This window comes from Halictus rubicundus, chromosome 12 (genome assembly GCF_050948215.1).
Source record: "Halictus rubicundus isolate RS-2024b chromosome 12, iyHalRubi1_principal, whole genome shotgun sequence".
NCBI lineage: Eukaryota > Metazoa > Arthropoda > Insecta > Hymenoptera > Halictidae > Halictus > Halictus rubicundus.
Genome location: NC_135160.1, coordinates 11573366 through 11594960, shown reverse-complemented (window position 1 = coordinate 11594960; position 21595 = coordinate 11573366). Strand labels below are relative to the sequence as shown.

General features: G+C 46.7%; 1 protein-coding gene across 3 annotated transcripts in view; it reads left to right on the top strand.

The window, feature by feature from the left end:
* LOC143359636 (uncharacterized) overlaps nt 1–21490 on the top strand; it is a 352730-nt gene extending 331240 nt beyond the window's left edge. For 2 of the 3 annotated variants that reach the window (XM_076797714.1, XM_076797716.1), the window contains 7 exons: nt 10915–11103; nt 14169–14324; nt 14409–14626; nt 16059–16185; nt 16740–17401; nt 18213–18511; nt 18668–21490. In XM_076797714.1, coding sequence (XP_076653829.1) covers nt 10915–11103; nt 14169–14324; nt 14409–14626; nt 16059–16185; nt 16740–17401; nt 18213–18511; nt 18668–19812 — 2796 coding nt within the window. In that variant the 3' untranslated portion in view covers nt 19813–21490. The remainder of the gene's footprint in view (nt 1–10914; nt 11104–14168; nt 14325–14408; nt 14627–16058; nt 16186–16739; nt 17402–18212; nt 18512–18667) is intronic. The other variant, XM_076797715.1, reaches the window with a different exon arrangement.
* The last annotated feature ends 105 nt before the right edge of the window (nt 21491–21595 follow it).

Genomic DNA, 21595 nt, shown 5'->3' with positions numbered 1-21595 from the left:
GATCCCAGAAGAGTTTCGCTGCTCCTAGACAAGCTCCATTGAGCACAGAGGAGTTCTATCGACCTCGGGCGAGTACTGCTGATCGTAGACCAGTTTCGTTGATCCTAGACCAGTCTCGCCGATCCTAGACGCCTTCTACCGATCCTAGGCGTGAGCTACCGATTCCAGGCGAGTTTCGCCGATCCTAGATGCACTTGGCCGATGCCGGGCAAGCTCTACCGAGCACGGAGGAGTTCTACTGACCTCGGACGAGTTTCTGCCGATCGTAGACCAGTTTCGCTGATCCTAGACGCCGTTCTACCGATCGTAGACAGGTTCTATTAATCTGAAAACGAGTTCTACCGAACCTAGACCACTATTCTGCGGCTGGCAAAGCAAACTCCACGCACGCTACAGTTGGCTGCGATGAAAGAGAAGTCCAGTGCGTCGATGGAATCGACGCGGAAGCGGCGTAATAGTCTCTGTCTCTCTCTCTCTCTCTATCTCTTTCTGAAGGCTAGGAATATTAATCGGATCGGGTGCTACACCACGGGCAGCCGCGAAAGCTAGTTATCGTTCTCGGGGTTTTTGCTCGATATCATTTCGTAACTCGATTACGGAGTAATTGGCGTGCAGCCGATTACCGGAGGGGTTTCATTGAATCGATAGGCGAGCGAGGCAACGTTGATGACTTCATCTTCCGGCAGCAATGGGCGCGATCCTCTTCCGAACACGGGACCCTTGAATAGGATTATATAGGATAATAGGTTCAATCGAATTCCCCTTCTGGCTGGTTTTATTCCCCGTCGTTCGAACGACGGCGTTATTGCATATTCTTTGTCGAGAGGGTATTATCGTCGGGCAACGACGCGCGCTGCGCTGCAGACCGCGCTGCGCAAACCGTGTTTCGTAATAGCGTCGGTAGTCGACGGTGTAGTTATATCCTCGCGTTTCTTGCAACGTGCCTCGCAACCCAACCGAGCCGCACACACACACGCCTGTCCGCCGGTACGTAATGCACGTTGCATTCCTCCCGACATTCGTACGCGCGCGTTATGCATTCCGCCTGGATTTGACCTCGATGCCGTGTTATTAATGCCCATTACGTTATATAAACTAGCCTCGATCCGACCGCGCCGAACCGATCCTGTCTACCGAAACCACTGCGCACTTGGCTTTACGCGTGTTCCCCTAACGGACCGCCATTATCTCGAAAAGTTGCTCCAATACTGACTTTCAACCTGACGATTCAACTTGTTTCGAATTATCTCACGCGCCACTGGAAGTTAGAGTGGAAAATTAGAGTGGATGGTTCGATTCATTTCCAATTATCTTCCAATCCACTTCCTTTTCCGGTTCTCTTACGTAACAGATTCAGTGGCAGTTAGGTCAGGATCGGAAGCAATTCATTCCTGAAAAATGCAAACAGTGTTCCGAGAAATACACACGATACATTTGGATTGTTTACGCTCCGCGTGAGAAGAATTTCCAAACAATTGAGATTATACAGGGTGTACCGGGTTTTAATTGACGAACTTGGGGAGCATATCCTACAAGTGGAAATGAGGAAAAAATGTTTTTTGAAGTTTGCTCAGAAACGCTTTATTACAAAGTTATAAACAAATAAAGGTAGAATTGATGACGGTGGATTTTACTTTGCTGAACATTGAAAGGTCGAACGTGTTTATCGGATTATTTAAAAATGTCGTGCTTAACGCTAACAGCAAACATGCCTGGTCGTTAACACTAACAGCAAGTCGTATAAAAATAGTGAACATGACATGGATAGACAAATAAGATAAACACGTTCGAGCTTTCAATGTTCAGTAAAGTTAAATCCGCCGTCGTCAATTCTAACTTTATTTGAAACTTCAAATAACACTTTTTTCGTATTTCCACTTGTAGGATATGCTCCCCAAGTTTGTCCATTAAAACCCGGGACACCCTGTATTTAACTGATTAAAATTGGTGAAAGAATTGCGACGCACAGTGGGCAATTTGGACGAAATCGGATTCAAAATCAAAGAACTTTCGATAGAAGTGAGGTGGAGCAATGAAACTTTTTTTAAATTAAAGCTGAAACTTTGTAGAATATGGGCAAAATAGGGAGATTATGGTACGAAGGTTTTTTAACCTTGAGAAAATTCGTTAAACTTGCACAATTTCCAGAAAATTATGGTTTTTCCAATACCACGCGCGGAAAAAATTTTTTCTTAACATGCTATACATCATTTCCCATAGATTTTTTCCACGCTGATTTCAAATCTGGTCTGAAAATTTGTCTACGACCTCAGGATTTTGCAAAAACTAGATTTTTGTGACAAAAACTAATGAAGTCATTTTATCGTTGAAATGATCGGATGGTAATAATCTCTCTATTTTTCCCATATTTTACAAAGGTTCGGCTTTGATTTAAAAAAAATTTCATCGCTCTACCTCATTCCTATCGAAAGTTCTTTGATCTTGAATCCGATTTTGTCCAAATTGCCCACTGTGCGACGCAGCAAAACGTTTCGTCCGAGAGAAGGATCCCCGCGGTGTTGGTGAATTAGCGAGAGCCGATCTTCGGACGTGGAAGTTTGCGGTTTGCGAAACCGAGCGTCCGATTTTATCAATGATCGACTAATGAAACTCGGATACCAGTCCCGGCTTCGGCTCCCTTGTAAATCAACGCGAGCAGGTTGCGCGTCGGTGCGTTAATCAGCGCCGCAGGAAACGGATTTTGTAACTTTTCGAGACAGGTGTTCTCCGCGGGTTGCGTCAGCCCGCAACAATTTGTCTCGGCTCGCGTGTATCCGTGTGGGTACGCCGCTCTCCGTTCTTGTAATATCGAGACACCGATGGAAAAAGTTACAGCCTCTCGTGCCTCCAGGGCCTCCTCGCCGTTCGCCGATCGTCGTTCGCGCACGATTGCCGCAATCCGAACAAAAATCACGCCCCACGATTTTTGGATCGCCAACAGCACAACATTTTCGAAGATCTTTTGCATCCTAGAGTGATATCCGGCGAAGAATTAATTTATGGAGCGAGGCAGCGCTGGAGACTTGAACGCCATCGGTCGGAACGCTGGTGTCTTTACCATGCGTCGAAGTCTCCGGAGTCGCGTAAGCGTCTACGCTCGCGTGATCCAGCTGGAACTGAATTTAGCATAGCGGAAATGATTTCTTGTCTGTCAGGGTTGTAAATGTAAACTTGTAATCTATGGATTAGCCCTCCGTCGGGCGCAACTGATCTAACAGGCACAGCCAATGTTTGTTGTTTTGTCTCTTTATTGTAATAAATGCTTAGAAATTGCTTTCGTCAGTGTTGTAAGCAAATGGAATAATAAACATGTTTTTATTTGAGGAAAATATGTGTTCTTGTAAAAGTGGCCTATCACGCATAATGCGAGTTAATTCACTATCGTTAGATTCTGTAGCATGCTGGAAAGAGTAGAGAAGAGGGTAGCAACGTGAGATACCCTTTTTCATTTTTAACCCTAGAACTACCGGATGAGTCGAAATGACTTGCTCCCAGTTTTTTCTTTTAGAAATATCGAAATTATTATTATTATCATGAGAAAACTTTTTAATAAAATTCTCTATCGGAATAGATAACAAGACTTGCACCAAATCTAGACAAATGTAATTTTGTTGTTATTAGAAGGCAACGTATGCCAGTTGCGTCTAGTGCTTGCTAGTTCTAGTGTTAATCTAGAATTTCTCGATATGAACATACCTCTACCGTACAAGTTCTCGCAGGGGCATAACCGAGCAGCTTAGCGTTGATAAATTAATGCTTCGCAAAGTGAATCGACGTACCAGGATGGTCGAGAGCGTCGCTAGCATTATCGATCGTGGCGGAGCGATCGAGCGATCGCACGGAGAGCGCGATTGCGTTTTCACGCGGAAATATGAGAAATCTGAAAGAGGCGGGTTGCGCATCTCGGGCACCGTGTTCCAAGTGGCAGTTTATCTCGATTGTTATCGGGGAGTCGCGTTAATCACGGGCAACGGTGGACGTCGCGGGGTCACGAGAGGCCCGGCGATCACGATACCGAGGCATATTTCGCGTAGAAGGCGTAAACAGTCCGTCGAGAAATAGCGCGGACGCTCGGAGTCGCGGAGGTCGATGCTTCGAGCGGGACTAACGGTAGAATGTACGTTTAAGTACGCTTCCAGATACACGGCCGGTGCCACGTATAATACCATATCCGTAGGTATTCAGCTATCCCGATAGCCTGATGTATGCATTCGCGGATAGGAGCGTGCGCGGACACGCGAGACGACTTTGCTTCACTCTCTTTCTCTCTCCTTCTCTGTCTCTCTCTCTCTCTCTCTCTTTCTCTGGTCGCTTGCTCGGCTCTACGCTCGAGCTGGAAAAGGCCTCTCGAGCGGAGGCGCGCGAGAATCCTCGCGACCTTTCTCTTCCGTTCACCAGCGGCTCGAACAATTTCCATCGGCGAGCACGTTCCCGCTGACTAATTAAATGATTGATCGTCGGAGCCGGCAAATTGAGCCGCTCATTTGCCAAACCGATTAACTCCGCGAAAAAAGTACCGGCGAGAATTGATGAAACGGCGCAGCGGATAGAGACACGAGATGCCCATCTTATTTTTTAATCCAGAAGTCATCTCGGAATAGACGGAAAACAATCGAAACTTTCCGAGTCTTGCAGAGCTTTTGATTTTCTTACTGATATATACACGGGGCGAGTCACCTAACGTTTGCACCTCAAATATCTTTGTTGTTTCTAAAGATACGTAAAATATGGTGAGAACAAAGTTGAATGGTACAATGGGGCTGACGCGATGCCATAAGAAAATTTTGTTTTTATGTAATTTTTTTAGAGATATCAAGGTCACCTTGACTTTTTTAAATGGGACCACCCTTTTTTAAACACCTACAATGATAGTCCCTTTCTTTAGGAATTCAGTGACTATATTATTCCAAGGTCATCCAATATATATAACGAACAATATTATTATTATATATATATTATTAATATATTATATATTATATTTGCATATATTTTAAATGAAGCATCTAGGATCTAACAGAATGTCTCCGACTCCGATTTACGAGCACACGATTCGGAGGAATTCCCTCTCGAAAGGGAAAGAATAAGAAGCTATGCTAATCAGAGATAATTTAGCTCGGTCCGGGACGGGATTATCGGGCGAAAATCCTCTCGGCCGTAACGAATCGCGTTCCTTTTTCTCGGCGGGACCCTTTTTTCCCCTGGGACGACGGATTCTTTGCTCGCGCGACGAGTCCTGCGAGACTCGTCCTCGCTCCTTTTTGTGCGACTGTTTAATATGCGAGGAGGACCGCCGGCTCGTCGCGACGAGCTGAATCGACAACGAGCGTTTCTCCGGTTCCGCGCGGCGCACCCTGGTCTCGTCCTAGAACCACCCTGAAGCCTTCCACCGTTTCCTGAAGACCAGCCCTTTCCCCGTCCCGGGGATTTCCGAGGAATCCCTTTTCAACCGAAAGAACACCGACTGTCCCCGAGTATTTATTTCGCCGATGTCGACCCCCGATTGGACGAGACCGGTGCCCTTTGTGCTCGGAAAACCGGGAGGGGAACGAATCTCGAGGGCACGAAGGGTTTCGAGACGATCCCGCGTTCCTGCGAGACCTTACTCGACGAAATTTTTTAATAATCCGTAATTCAGTGTTCCTTAGGAAGCGTTTGTTTTGTTTGACAGTGGCTGTGACGTTCGGGCATGTCGGGAACTGAGCCCCGTTTCCGCGGTTTTTGCACAATACGTTACTTATCGCCGGAATATTATGGAACTCCATTAGACTTTTAAATCGCCGATTGTCCGCGTAACAAAGTGTGAGAAGCACGGCTGGGAACTAGGAGCGCGCCGAGGAAACCGATCGGCAACGGAGGTAATCGATTCACCGAGAATCGTCTGCAGATCCTCGTTTTCTTTTCTTAACAATAGGCTTACGGAGCAGTGACTATTTCACGTTACATTAGAAAAATAACAAGAAAGTATCTCTATCCTTTCTAGCCAGTTCTCAAAATAGTATATGACATGTATCGGCCAGGCGGTACTATTCTTTTATCCACGCCGAACGGAGAAAAGGACAATAGTGCAAATAGGAAATAATGAAGAATAAGGCATTTTTTCAGTGGTCACACACCGACACGTACCCGAGTATACCCCGCGGTAGTGGGGATAATTCCGCGGCGTTTATCGTCCAGGTCTCGGCGACATATATCGAGAATTCACCGTATATATATATATATTTTTTGGTGTTGTTAATGTACAGGGTGTATAAAAATTATATGTCACGATCAGCATAGCGTGATTCCACACCTCCGTATCGGTGGAGATCTGTGAAGAAAATGCACCGCAAAATTCATTTTTACCTCGAAAATTAAGGTCAAAGTATCGAAAGATTTGAGTGATGAGTACTATACGATGCAACAAAAGAAAATTTTTTTCGACACTTTGACCTCGATTTCCAAGGTCAAGGTGAATTTTGCGGTGCATTTTTTAAACAGATTTCCACCGATCCAGAGGTCTAGAATCACGCTATGGTGGTCGTGAGATATAATTTTTATACACCCTGTACAGCTATTGAAAATCATATAGGCATACAATAGATACAAATTTTCTCCTTTTCTTGAGGAATTCGCGAATCACGGAAAAGGTTAAGGCTTGAGAATAATGTTTTCCGTTGACTTGAACGCCGCGCGGAGATTTGTAGCCTAGGCCGAACGGAAAAATGGAAACTCGCGGAGAGTTGTTCGGGGCCGTTGTCTGGTTCCGATCGAAGTAGGCTGACCCGCGTGTACGAAGCGAAATTCCTGGGTCCGTGAAACAACGCGAGGCCCAATCGTGACTCGATAACGATTATCGAGCGGCGATCGAGAGCGTACACGCCGCGCGGCGTTCCATGTTCGCGAGCTATTCCTAGGAATGGAACCGACGACGCGGCGCGGTGAAAGTGTGCGAAAACGGGCCCAGAAACGGTGTCGGGGATAAGAATGCCGCTTGTAAAAGTACGTGTCGCTTTAACAATGACGATGGGAAACGGAACGAAAGAAAACGAGAGGCCAGGGGCCGCGAGAGGGGGGGGGGGGGGGAAGACAAACCTGCGTCGAAAAAACGCCATCGCGGAATCAAACCTTCGACGACTATTATCCCAGCAAGATCATCTCCTCCACTTCCGGTTACATATTTATCGTGTTCCTCTTACAATGTTTATCTTACGTTTTTATTTTCATTATTGCTATGTTTCACGATTTTCGTGAGAATGATGCGCGTTTCGGGAAGCATTTCTGTGCCATTTCTTCAGAATCGAAAATAAGTCGATTGTACAACGAGAAAGAATTCCGTGTTGTCAGAAATGACCTGGGTAGAGCGGTACCAAAATGGCGCCGCATGGCCCACCGTGCAAGATCGATCTCCCGTCGAGGCAACACAGTTTCACTTCTCCGCTTCGAATCGATAGAAAATCGTTCAACGACCCGGGTAAACAACATCGTAGCCCCAATTAGCGAGTCTAAGCAGCCTCGGCTATCGGAGATCGTTCTGGCTGGCAGAAAATCGCTTCGGTTCGCGGAATCCGCAGAGTTCGATCGCGCCGAGTGAAAGCGAAAGACCCGGCCGCGCCTGCGTTTAAATAAAGAAATATAAAATCTCTCCGATTAGCACGGGGCTGGGCGAAGCACGAAGCTCTCTTATTCGCAGAAGAAGAAAGAAAAGAGCAAACACTTTCGTCGCCTCGAGAGAGATGAGACGTGTTCGGTTACGGTGCGTGGAGATCGGCGTAGCGAGACGCGCTCGAGTCGCCGGACAGGTGAGAAAATCGGTGACACATAAGACGCACGGTAAACCGAACCATGCAGCCTCCGGCTCTTCGAAGCGTAGTGGCTGCTTCCGGTGATTCATTGCCCGCGAAAGATGCGTCGCGGAGCGGACGGATTCGAGCGGAATCGAGCGGAATCGGGCGCTCGAGCGTGTTCAGTGTTGGTCGCGCGAGTCGAGCAACCGGTCGCGCCACGCTTCTGCCTCGCAAACCGCGCGAACGATCGCGTGGATCCAGTGGATCGTTGCGGGGATCTCTACGCGATCCCGGAAGATCGACATGTTCGAGAAGCTCGTGGATCTGTTCGCGGACGAGGCCTACGATTCGACGATTTCGAGTAGGCGAAACATGAAACGGTACGCAGATTAAAAGAGTTTAACACTAGGTTTACGGAGCACTGAAAATTACTATTTTACATTACTTCACAAAAATAACATGATTGTATCTATCAAAATTTGTGGTCATCTTGTTAATACTATATATCCAAAGAGATCAATTTGTTAAATAATTCCTGATGGATGCATCTTTACAATCTCAATATTCGTAAATTAAAAATATTAGAATCCGTCATTTTGGCGGGTCCCGTAAATCCAGTGTTAAGAGCATCCGTTGAACCAGTTAAGAGTCGTAAAAATGAACCGTATAGCTGTTACGACGAGTATACTCGTCATAACACAAAAAAAGAACGAGTGTACTCGTCGAAAACAGCTAACTGGTTGAACATTAGAGCAACAGTATTTAAAAATGGAATCGTGGAATCGGAACAGAATTCTTCGCGTTTAAGAACGAAGCAGAAGTTCGTACAGCAGAGTTGTGCTAATTGAATTGCAATTGCAATTGCAATTTCACGATTGTATTACATTGTATTTCAATTCTAGGGTAATTCATCTACGTCGTAATTGAATTACATGTGTAATTCAAACCTTTCGATTCATTCAATTGCATCGTAATTCAATTGCACAATTAAAGTACATTGTATTTCAGTTATACAGTAATTCGTCCACATCGTAACTGAATTACATGTGTAATTCAAACCTTTCGATTCATTCAATTGCATGGTAATTCAATTGCACAATTAAAGTACATTGTATTTCAGTTATACAGTAATTCATCCACATCGTAACTGAATTACATGTGTAATTCAAACCTTTCGATTCATTCAATTGCATGGTAATTCAATTGCACGATTAAAGTACATTGTATTTCAGTTATACAGTAATTCATCTACGTCGTAACTGAATTACATATGTAACTCAAAACTTTCAATAAATTCAATTACCAATTATTTTAATCAGATGTGCAATCGAAATACAGTATAATTAAAATACAACTCTCCAAATTATAATCCAGAAAACTTCGAAGAAGTGCGATATATTTTTACGTTTTTCTTTCACATATATTTGTTTGCTGTCCATGCGGCGTATTTTCTATTCCTCGACCTCGTTCATAACGCTACTCTATGTAATTCAATCACAAAGTATTCTACAATTGTGCTCCAATTACATTGCAATTGAATTCAACGAAGATCTGAATTGTAAATTAGACTATGACTGAATTGCAATGTAATTCAACGACTATGTAATTACAATTCCTGGAGCAATTCGATCGTAATTCTGCGAACAACTCTGCGCGTATCTATTGCATCTGGATTTGCCGCGGAAGCTGGTAGAAGCGCGCTTTCGCGGTCTTCTTTACACGAAATTAGTGATCGAGCGAATCCGCTTTCGATCTGTTCTTGCCTAAGAGCGAGTTCAGGTCGTTAGTGGCTGGTCTTAAGCTAGGATTACCGATTCGTACGGGTTTAAAGATCGAATCTCGGCTCGGGGCTCGGTTCGATCGGAGGGACGAACGCGTTCTCGTTACGAAAGCCTGTGTGGGTGGGTGTACGGACAGCCTGCGTGGCGGCACAGCCTGCGAGCGTCATTGCTCGCATTTTAATTGAAAATTTCGAGACGCACGTGGGAGCGTCCGAGAGCAGCTGCGAGTACGTTGGCGTGTGTGTGCCCGCGTGTGTCCACGGGTCGAATCCGAGCCGATATTTCCGTCGTTGTCTGAGCGGGTCGCGCGCGAAATCGGGAGCGGATCGCCGACAACGAGCTCTCTCTCTCTCTCTCTCTCTCTCTCTGGGAGCCGGCAGAAGCTGAGAACGCGTGGGCGTTCGCGTGTTGCTTGATAAACAGTAGCGAAACCCGAGCACCAGATGCCGAGAACCACTTTGCGCTTCGTCATACCGGTGCGCGGTGCGCTCCGAGAAATAGAAGCCGGTGATTATTGTGATTTGCAATTTCAATCCTTCGCTGACTAGGATTTGCTTCATGCTCTTCGAGGAAAACCATTAACCAGTTAAGCGTGGAGTTTAATTTGAAGAATCTCTCGCGGCGCGGAATTCAAAGCAAGCAATGACGAATATACACGTCGAACGCCGGCCAAATGCGGCTATTATAAAAGCCAAAGCCCTAGTAAAGCTAAATGAGAAAGAGTTACATTTTTATTCGATAAGAAATTAAGAATTCGTTAACGTTAACCGCGCCGCAATAGAGTTTCGGATTGACGTGTATACACGTCGAACGCGCTTAACTGGTTAATTTTTTTCTTGCAAGTAGAAGTTAGGGTTCTAGTACGCAGTGCTGGCGGTGGACGATGAATCAACGCGTTGATGCAGTCGAGCCGCGTAAGACCGTGCTCCCTCGAGTGTCGAATAGTTGCTCGATGAGTCTCCTCCCGAGCCTGAATGGCATAACTGCCGTCGCGGAGTCGCCGATTAGAATCGACGCTGAATCTCATTCCGCGGCGAGGATTTTCCGCGGTATCGGTTGCATTAACGAGATGCTGCGCCCAGTTTCTGTTGTTCTGAAACCGCGAGAGACGCGTTTGCCAATCGCGTTTCCTATGCATGCGTCCGCAACAACGCCGGCAGCTATACGTTAACCGGCATAGCGAGGCTCGCACGGAACTCTCTCTTCTTCGTGTTGCGCAAAACTCATCGATTCTTCTGCCGAGTCGATAAACACAATGGTACGAGAGCTGAACGCTGTTACGAGGGCTGCAAGCCGACCACAGTAATTTTAGAATGGAAAAATTGCTCGGAGTTTCGGTTTTGTTGACGAAGGGACGTTTTGTTTTGCAGGTCCAGAGGCTGGCCGAATACGAGAGGTACCTGGGCCAGGAAGCGAGGAATCTGGTGGAGAACGGAAGCGGAAGCGTCGGAAGCGGCGCGGTGCTGCAACGCGGCCAACTCGAAGGCGATTTGCACCGCATCCAAGAACTATTTCCTGGAGACAACCTCCGGCTGCACGAGCGAGATGTCCTCACCACGGTACTTGTCTTCTGCATCATTCTTGTCTCTCCATCAAAATTTCCGTTCTCGAATCTCCGGGAAAATCCGCGTCTTCGAAGTTTGAAAATTGCGAGCAGTCTTGGGAACGAGTGACCTGGAAGGAATGCGATTGAACATTTTAAACAAATTGCGAACTGCTAGTCTCCTGTTGCCCCCGTGCCGCGTGAATTCTTTTCCCGAGGTTTCGCGAGAGCATCGCAGCCAGCACGGCGTGTGCAAGTATTATTTATGCGGTTGCGAAAACGTTGGGAAAACAGTTCGAGGAGGATACACCGATTACCCCAACGGCCGAAAGCCTCGAGAACTGTATCGGGAAATCTGCCCGCGGAAAAATCAGCGTATAATCGCGAGGTTTCCGGTGGAAACGCGTCGACCGTGAGCGAGAAAAGTTCGCGGCAGATGGCCCCGGCGATTCTCACGGGAACAATTTCCCCTCGTCGACCGTGGAAAGTATAGTTATTAATACGGACGCGCGCGGGTCTCCCTTTCCCACGCGGCTCGTTGGACAAGCGATGAAACTGTCTCCCTTTTTTTCACGGTGGAAACGCTACGAACGCCGCGGAACGAAATTGTCGGGGTTAGGTGCCTTCGATTGCCCTGAAACGAGTCTTCCCTCTACAGCGTGTGCCTTTTAGACGAATCGTCTACCGATTCTTCAACAAACTCGATCGGATGCAACGAAACACTGACGAGTTTGATTCTCGAGAGTACAGAGAATTCTCGATATATGTCAATAACACGGCTCTTGCCAACGACATGTATCGTAGTGGGGATAATTCCCCGACGTTTATCATCCAGGCCTTCGCGACATACAGTAAGGAGCATAGCTGAACCAATAACCACAACTTTTGTGTAAATTATTATTTATTGCTAGGAATGTAGAAGAATAACAAAAAATAATAAAAGATCATCTTATAGATGCTGTTGAAAATAAGCCTTTTGCAGAAAAAAATTTAATTTTCATTTTCAAGTGTAAAAAATTGGCTCAGTACTAATAAATGTCCTGTTCTCGATTGGCCTGCACAGAGCCCCGACCTCAACACCATAGAGAATCTATGGGGTTTACTAAAAAGACGGCTTCGGGATTCATATAACCCCCAACTAACTTCAATCACAGATTTGTATGATAGAATTCAAGTACAGTGAGGAAAAATATCTCCGGATTATTGTAAAAAATTTGTAGAAAGTAGGCCAAAACGAATTAGTGCAGTTTTACAAGCAAAAGGGCTGTGGACGAAATATTAAAACCAAATAATATATTAAATATTGCCAAGTATTGAACGTGGTGCAAAACCGAGTCAATCTACTTTTTTTTTGCCATTGCTAAACGAGGAAACATTAATTATTGAAAAAAATTTCTTCAGTTACTATGATAAAAATAATTATAATGTTTATTTTTTGTTAGTCTTCTACATTCCTAGCAATAAATAATAATTCACACAAAAGCTGTGGTTATTGGTTCAGTTATGCTCCTTACTGTACAGTTAATTTAAAAAATGTGTTCTATTGACTCGAATAAATTATACTCGTACTGAAAATTTCATGGACATTGGTTACTTCGCTTACCAGTTATAAACGATTAAAAGTGCGATTTTTAGTCGAAAATCGTGAAAAATGCCAATTTTCCCACTTCGAATCGTTTATAACTCGTAAACGAAGTAACCAATATCGGTGAAATTTTCAGCATGGATATAATTTATTCGAGCGAATCAAATGCATTCTTTAAATTTTCAATACAGGCTGTCAGATAAAAAAGCTGGAAAAACCAACTTTTACTATATTTCTTTTTCGATTCCGACCAATTCAAATTTAAAAAAAAATTTTTTTACACCTCGTCTAATAATCTAATCCTTCTAACTTCTCAATAACATTCAAGTCATTTGATCTAATTTTAAAAAAGTGATGTTGTTTCAAATAGTGTGTAATCAATTTTGCTCCTTAACACGCGACAGTGTTTTACTCTTAAATGGACACGCACCCCAAGCTACAGAGCTAATTTTCGGGTTAATTCCACTTATTTGGTGGAAACGGCTCGCTGCCGCGACTCGACGGTCACGGTACAATGAAGGATGCCCCCGGCGAGGAGCATCGGGTTCGTCGCGTTGAACTCTGACCCGGGGGTCCCCTAATGTCAGTGCCTTTTCTCCGGTTCGCTTTCCGTTCCCGCGAGCTGTTTTGCTCGGTCGCGGTTTCGTCGAGCCGGCGCAACCGGTCACAGGCATCGGCAACGGTTGCACGCGAAAATTTCGAACGGGTTTCCGAGTCGGCGAGGCGCGCGATGCCTCACTGTCGCGTTCACCGGTGAAATAATGCTGTTAAGTCATCCGAAAGTTAATGCGGCTTGGCACGTTGGCGTCCGGTTATTAGCCGCCCGCTGCGAGGATGATAATAATTTATGTCCTAGATCCGAGCATCAAAATTGGTCGTTACTTTGTGGCCCTCGAGCTACACACACGTTGCTCGCGAGCTGGCCAACCGGCTAGAGAGCGTAGAGCCGGAGATCGGCCGTGCCGCCGATAATTTAATGCTAATCTCCCGTACGGTGGATCCGTGTACCATGCGCGCGGCGATAACCTCGTTTCGATTCCCGATAAATCGATTCCGCCCGTGCGATTCTCCGTGTCGCTGCTCGATGCTTCTTCCCGATCATCAATTTCCCCCGAACTCATAAATTCGTTACTCTGCGAAACTTGTAGACTTCTAGCTTATACAGGCCGGGAAATGTTCACTGCGAAAGCTTCCCAGAACTGGTCCGCCATCTTTTTAAAACGCTCCCTTCGTCGAGGAGCTTTCAAGGGATCGGTCGACATTCCTTTCAATATTTATCGAATCGGAGAATCTGAGAACACTGAAAATAAATAATATTAACACGCGTAACATGAATCAATCGTAAATTATTCTTCAGCTTCGACATGCTTATAAGCAAAAGTTAATTTCTCAGTTCCCGCGAAGAGTCTTGCTCGGAAAATTCCCGGCGGTCATGTTTCAAATTTGACAGGACTTTGACGCGTAGTGTGTACAGCAACGTGAACTGCGTGTTTCAGAAAATGAAGAGCCTGATCCGCAAGAGGAGCGGCGGGAACACCGGAAGGCTGACGAGAGTGCTGTCGCAGAAATCGTTGAATGTGTCGAGCAACTCGCCGGCCCCTAAATCCCCGCCAAGGACGTTCCTCCTGGAAACACCGGTTCAGTTCACCACGGTACGTGTTCCATCGAATCGTCCTCCAGTCGCGTCGGTAGGAGAATCTTTCCAGGATTACACGGGATATCGATCGTGTTCGCAGGGCGTGCAGTCACAGGAGAGACACCTGTTCCTGTTCTCGGACCTGTTGCTCATAGCCAAGGCAAGAAGCGGCGGCAACTTCAAGCTGAAACAGTCCGTGAGGATGAGCGAACTCTGGCTGACCGCTGGACACATAGAGGACGTGGCCGAGACGAGCAAATCTCAGGAAACCAGCTTCGTTCTCGGCTGGCCCACCACGAACGTCGTCGCCACCTTCATGTAAGCCTTCCTTTGATACCTTCCGAGACTTCGACTACCTCGAGTTAGCGTCCCATAGCTTCTCTGTTAGCGGCAATTCATGTAGCACCGTGATCAGAATGCTCGACGAACGATTATAATGAGATTAATAATGCAACTCGCAGCCGCAATTACAATGTCCTCGTCGGGGCAGTTGTTGTCGCTAGGCAGGTCTGGAGAATAAAATTCCTTTGAACATTCGCCATTTAACCCTTAGCACTCGAGTGGTGACTGTGAAGCACCACTAGGAATTTTTGTGGCAATATTTCAAGGAAATTACAAAAAATATTACAAAATATTTGTTACATTACAAAATTTGTATTCAATGGATTACTAAACATTTAAATATTATATGTGGAAATCGAATCAGTTTCGTATGAATAAAATGAGAATATTCTAAGACGGAAGAAAAATTTAGTTTTAGAATGAAAATAGCGCCGAGTGCAAAGGGTTAACTGAGCACGAATTTGTTGAATTTTGTCCACTTAGAATGATTAAAGAAATTCCTAAGCGGCTCCGCTGTTTCCTGCAACAGATACGCAGACAATTATTATTTCGCATAAAATACGCGCAGCCTAGCGATAAGTTTTGTCGGAACGTCGAAAATAATTATGCAGGTACGAAAGATTGAAAAAGTTTCGATGGTCCCTCAAGGCCTGTCAGGCACCTCGGTTTAGCATTCTGCTGTTTCCTGCAACAGACACGCAATTTTTACTTCGCCTAAGATCCGCGGAGCTTAGCGATAAGTTTTGTCGGAACGTCGAAAATAATTATGCAGCTATGAAGATTGAAAAAGTTTCGATGGTCCCTCAGGGCCTGTCAGGCACCTCGGTTTAGCATTCTGCTGTTTCCTGCAACAGACACGCATTTTTTACTTCGCCTAAGATCCGCGAGCCTAGCGATAAGTTTTGTCGGAACGTCGAAAATAATTATGCAGCTATGAAGATTGAAAAAGTCTCGATGGTCCCTCAGGGCCTGTTAGGCACCTCGGTTTAGCATTCTGCTGTTTCCTGCAACAGATACGCAATTTTTACTTCGCCTAAGAGCCTAGCGATAAGTTTTGTCGGAACGTCGAAAATAATTATGCAGGTATGAAAGATTGAAAAAGTCTCGATGGCCCCTCAGGGCCTGTTAGGCACCTCGGTTTAGCATTCTCCTGTTTCCTGCAACAGACACGCAATTTTTACTTCGCCGAAGATCCGCGGAGCTTAGCGATAAGTTTTGTCGGAACGTCGAAAATAATTATGCAGGTATGAAAGATTGAAAAAGTCTCGATGGCCCCTCAGGGCCTGTTAGGCACCTCGGTTTAGCATTCTACGGCTTGTCCGTCGGTAATGGCACGAACCCGAGGAACGTCCTCGAAATTGGCGATAACCGATGGTGTTGAACGGTGTTTTTCGCGATTGGTTTGCAGGACCGCAGCAGCCAGGGATCTCTGGTGGGGACGTCTGACCGAGCTGGTGCGAGAGGAGAGCATGAAGGAGCCGCCGGACACGAACATTCAAGTCGTGTATCACGACAGCGACACGAGCACGGAATGCGTAAGTGCAACAAACACATGCATACAGACGGTCGTCTCTTATTGTCGGATAGACGGGCGGTCACGCCTTCGCGGGTCCATTCTTGGCACATCACCGAGAGCGTGCGGTTCGATCGTGCCGCTTGACCTTCCTGGAGGCATTTTGGTCGATCTCTCTCTCTCTCTCTCTCTCTCTCTCTTTCTCGAGAAAGAGAGAAAGATTCCTCTTTTGTATCGTTGACGTCAACGCCGAGTCGATCGCTTCCCTCCGAAGAGAGCGGTCTCTATCTCGTGGACTTTATCGACGCGAGAACACCCTCCCCCCGGTCCCTCTTCGTTATCGACCCAGCCTCTCGTTTAAGTTTAAATACACGCGAGCTATCATCGGGAACACGAGCTGCTCGCGTTCCGCTGCGGAAGCTGACCGCCGCCTCTCTATCTGTTTGTATTCACAAAAATAACAAGCCTGTTCGCTTGTTAGTGTACTTGGTCCTCGCGTTAGTTCCTCGGAATCTGTGCCATTGTATCCGTCGAACCCGCCAGCATATCACGTCCGCTCGTTTCGTCGTGTTGCAGTGTAAGACGATAATGGTCGGATCCGAAATGACCGCGGCGACCTGCGTGAATCTGGCCACCAGGCTGCTCGACCTCCAAGGACCTTTTCAACTATGGGCAAGGACGTCCGCGGACGAAGCACCTTATCCCCTGATCGGCCACGAGAGACCGTTCGCGGTGAAACTGTCGAATCTCCGGCACACCCTCTCCGCGGACGAAGGATTCGACCTGGAGCACTGCAACAAGAGCGGCCACGACACCTGCCACTTCATCCTGAGGCCGGTGCCGAAGTCCCCGGTCAAGAAGAACAAGTCGAAGATCACCGGACTGCTCAGGAGGTCGCTCTCGCTGAACCCCAGCCTGTTCGGCGTGAACCTGTCCAGGCTGGACGAGAACGGCCTGCCGAAACCGGTGCTGGTGATGCTGCAACAGCTGTTCGCCAAGGGCCCGTTCACCCAGGGCATCTTCCGGAAGTCCGCGAACGTCAGGATCGTTCGCGAGCTCCGCGATCAGATCGAAACGACGGGGGATCCGAGCTGTCTCGAAGACGCGCCGATCATCGCGGTCGCGGCCTTGCTCAAGGACTTCCTCAGGTCACTGCCGGACCCTCTGCTGACCTCTCACCTGTTCCCCCTGTGGATGGACAGCCTCGACACGCCAAATCCTATTCAAACTATTAAGAAGTAAGCGTCGCTTAAGAGGACTCACCTAGACACGTTAACACATTCGCTACCAGCGCTTATTTCATTTCTTCTTCATTATTGAACAATTCTATTAGATGCTATTAACACTAGATTTACAGGACCCGTCAAAATGTTCTTTAATTTATAATTATTGTGACTGTAAAAATGCATTTATAGGAAATTTATTTAACACATTTATTCCTTGGAACATATATTATAGTAAAAGCCAGCTGAACCGACCCGTCAAAATGTTCTTTAATTTACAATTATTGTGACTGTAAAAATGCATTTATAGGAAATTTATTTAACACGTTTATTCCTTGGAACATATATTATAGTAAAAGCCAGCTAAACCGACCCGTCAAAATGTTCTTTAATTTACAATTATTGTGACTGTAAAAATGCATTTATAGGAAATTTATTTAACACGTTTATTCCTTGGAACATGTATTATAGTAAAAGCCTGCTAAAAATCTGGCTGAATATATTCTTGGTATTTTTATAAAATAATCCAAACTGGCCAGTTTTAGTGCTCCGTAAATCTAGCGTTAAATAAAGTTATCGTCACAGATTTCCCTTATACCGTTACAGTTCTAATGAACGACACGCAGAAAATTAATTTGATACGAAATTGTGATTGTCACGCTGGTAGCGAACGTGTTAATCGTTGAAAGTACACATCTTATTCCCAACTTTGATGAAAAGACACGTGTGCGAGATATTCGTCCAAGTGTCTAGGTTCGATGTGTTCACAGAGTGTTAGAATGTTCCTTTGTTTCTTGCGTGGTAGCTAAACGAGCGTTCCCTTCAGTATTTTAGATAGACTGCCCAAAGCGAATTACACCCTCCTGTCGCACCTGATCTGCGTGCTGCACCACGTGGCGCGGAGGTCGAAGCACAATTTGATGTGCGCGAGCAACCTCGGGGTCTGTTGCGGGCCGAGCCTGCTCTGGTCGCCTAATCCCTCGGTGAACCAGAGCAGGGCGATACCGACGCTGACGGAGATGCTGATAAGACGATGCGAGGTTCTGTTCGGCGAGGGAGTTACGCAGCTCCTTGGGGAGGAGCGGAGTGACAGCGGAGCCGAGGAGAGCACCGATAGCCTTCACTGTGAGTACCTTGGTTTATCCTTTGCCGCGAGTCTGAGAATAGAGTCGCGTTAACCCTGGAACGACCGAGGAAGGAGGAATATCCTACTAAACACTCTACCGAATCGATTATTGTTAAATCCGTTGACGATCCACTGAGGAGTTTCTCTCGTTGCAGCAGGTGGGCTTTCCCTGGACAGCCTGGACCTGACGGAACCGCCGCGAAAGGACCACATGTCTCTGTCGCGAGACTCTGGTCTGACCCTATCGGACTGCCAGCTGTTCATTCCGGAGTCGCCGGTGGGCTCCGAGGACTCGGCGGTGAACGCTTCCTCGTCGAGCTTCGACAAGTCCCTGGCGAAAGAGGACAAGTCCGCGAGCAAGAGCTCGTACATCCGCGTGTACGGCGGCTGGGAGGAGAGGATAAACGGTTACACGGCGACGAACCATCACTCGTCGAGCGTCGTCGAGCACGGTTTCCGGGAGGAGAAGAGCAACAACATCGGCTACCCGAACCCGAACTTCCAGAGGCAGGACTGGCTGAGGGCGCAGCTGAAGAGGACCCCGCGAACGAAGCTGGACGAGCACGATCACAGGAAAGAACGATTCGACGAGAAGGACATCTACGGCCGGGAGTTTCTACGGCAGGACTCGATGAAGGAGAACGTGGAGAACTGCAAGGACATTTACCGGAGCTCGCAGCAGGACATCTGCACCGAGCGAGTCTCGATTCACAATTCGGAACAGGACCTGACCGTGGAGTCCTCGCTGTCCAGCGGGGACCGATACGAGTTCAAGAAGGAGCGGTTCAACGAGTTCAAGAAGGTCAAGTCGGAGGTGTACGTGAACAGGGAGTCGCCGGTCTCGCAGAACGGAAGTTATCACTCGGGCAGCGATCTGTACGAGTTCAAGAAAGTCAAGAGCGAGATCTACGTGAACAAGGAGAGCACCAGAGCGGAGAGATACGAGTCCGAGAACAGCATCTACGGGAACAGGGACAGAGACAGGAGCAGCGAGATATACGGATCGAGAGAGAGGAACGATCTGTACCCGTTCAAGCAAGCCGAGGCGATCGATCTGTACGGCGACGAGGACGAGGAGGAGGAGAGAACGTGGCCGGACACGCCGCCCCCGCTGCCCCCGAGACTCAGGCATCTGCCGCCGGTGCACATGAATCTCGAGGACAGACACAAAGTGGCCGGAAGGTCAAGGTCTCTGCCGCCACCGCCTCCCTACAGACCGCCTCCGCAGCCTCGAGCCTCGGTCACTGGGAGACACCTGGGCTACGGGAGATCAGTCGTTGACGACGAGAGCTACGTTTGAAGAGCGACGCCTGCGCGACACGAGGAACACGCGTTCTATACTCTTCGCACCGAATCGAAAAATCGCCGGCCGAGAGAGACTCTTCCGTGTTCGTCGCGTTCGAGATGTTTCGTCGTCGAATTCGGGATTGTATGATAATAATGATAATAGCGATCTTCGAGCGACGCAGCGATCGAAAACTCGCGTTTGAAACTGCGTGCACCGAATCGACGTACATTCGATCGTCGATTGAGTAATAATTCGAGATTGTATATTGTATTGTTGTTTTGCGAGGATGTAGAATCCCGGTCCAGAGGTTGTCGGCAATAAAGCGACTCGAGGGGACCGCAAACACACGTTGGCTCGTGTGCGCCTTGTGGTCTCATTACGACTGAAACTAGTCCAAAACTGGAACGCACGATTATCCGGGACAGTATAGCGTTTCGTTGTTGTTAAACATCGTCGTCGTCGTCGTCGTCGTCGTCGTTGTTGTTGTCGTCGGAGAAACGAACAAATTAGTACGGAGGATCGAGACGTAAAACGTTTACGTTCGAACAGAGTCAAAGATTGCGCGCCATCGATCTTCGGCGGTTCTTAGCGATAGACTTTTGACTGTTACACAGTGATTCAGGGTGCTTCCACGAACCTTAACCGATAGGTCTTCTTCCGCTTCTTCTTCTGTTTTCTTTTTTTTTTTTTTTTTTTTAATTAGACATTCATTATAGAGATGTTGTATCCGGGGCGTGAAAACTATTGTCACGCGATTTAGAATCTTGAAACGGTTGCGAAGAACCTCTATTCCGAGTAGCTGTTACGCAGAACCGGAAGTTCCAACTGTTCAATCTGTAGAGTATCATTCACGATGGCTGACAAAAACAAAAACCGATATAGTTGGTGATTTCGGTTCTTCATGGCAATAGTTTCTCATGTTCAATGTAAAGGTTCTTCAGAACGGTTCGAAACTATTACTTTTCAGAGTCGTTTCATGCCCTGGTTGTATCGTTAAGTATAGACTGTAGCGGACAAGACTTTGCGTCGAGATGATATTATTCGTAACGATTTTCTTACGCGAGCGAGAATAGTTGTAAAAAAATATATATATACGTGTACATGCCAAGCGTTCATTTCGCGCGGAGCAACAAAGAAAGATGCGAAACGGTCTCCGCGGATGCTGCCCTTGTAGATTTTCGAGAGACCAAGACGCAAAACGCACAGATCTTGTCGTTGAAATGTCTCGCGAGCTCAAGATCGTTCTTGCGGACTCGTCTCGAGGCCAGAAATCAACGCGATTCACCGATTTCCCCTCGCGTCCTTGTACATTCGTGTCTCTCACCTTTTCTGTTTCTTTTCTGATTATAATTACCCCCCCCCCCCCCCTCTAGTACTTTGTAAACGTTATACCGTATGAGTTGCGTTTAGAATACTTGGAACGCAGAGCGCGATAATCTTAAGGCAATATAAGATATACACCAGAAAGTTGTCGAGAATCGGCGTTCGATTTCGTTGCAATCGCGAAGCTGAGAGTTTTTTCGTTCTTTGTACATATCGAGTATAATTGTAAACTGTAATCTTTTATATCGCTAGAACGTATTACACGATACGCACGCCCTATGCAACGCCCGTAAGGTATATATGTATACTTCTATCTAAATTATACGACATGCTATGAAAGGTTAAATATATTTCGTATTTTATACAATCGTGTGTGTCTGTTTTTTCCACGGCTCCTTTCTCTCTCTCTCTCTCTCTCTCTCCCTCTCCCTTTGTCTCTCTAAATATTCATTTCTCGTATCCCTTCTGTACG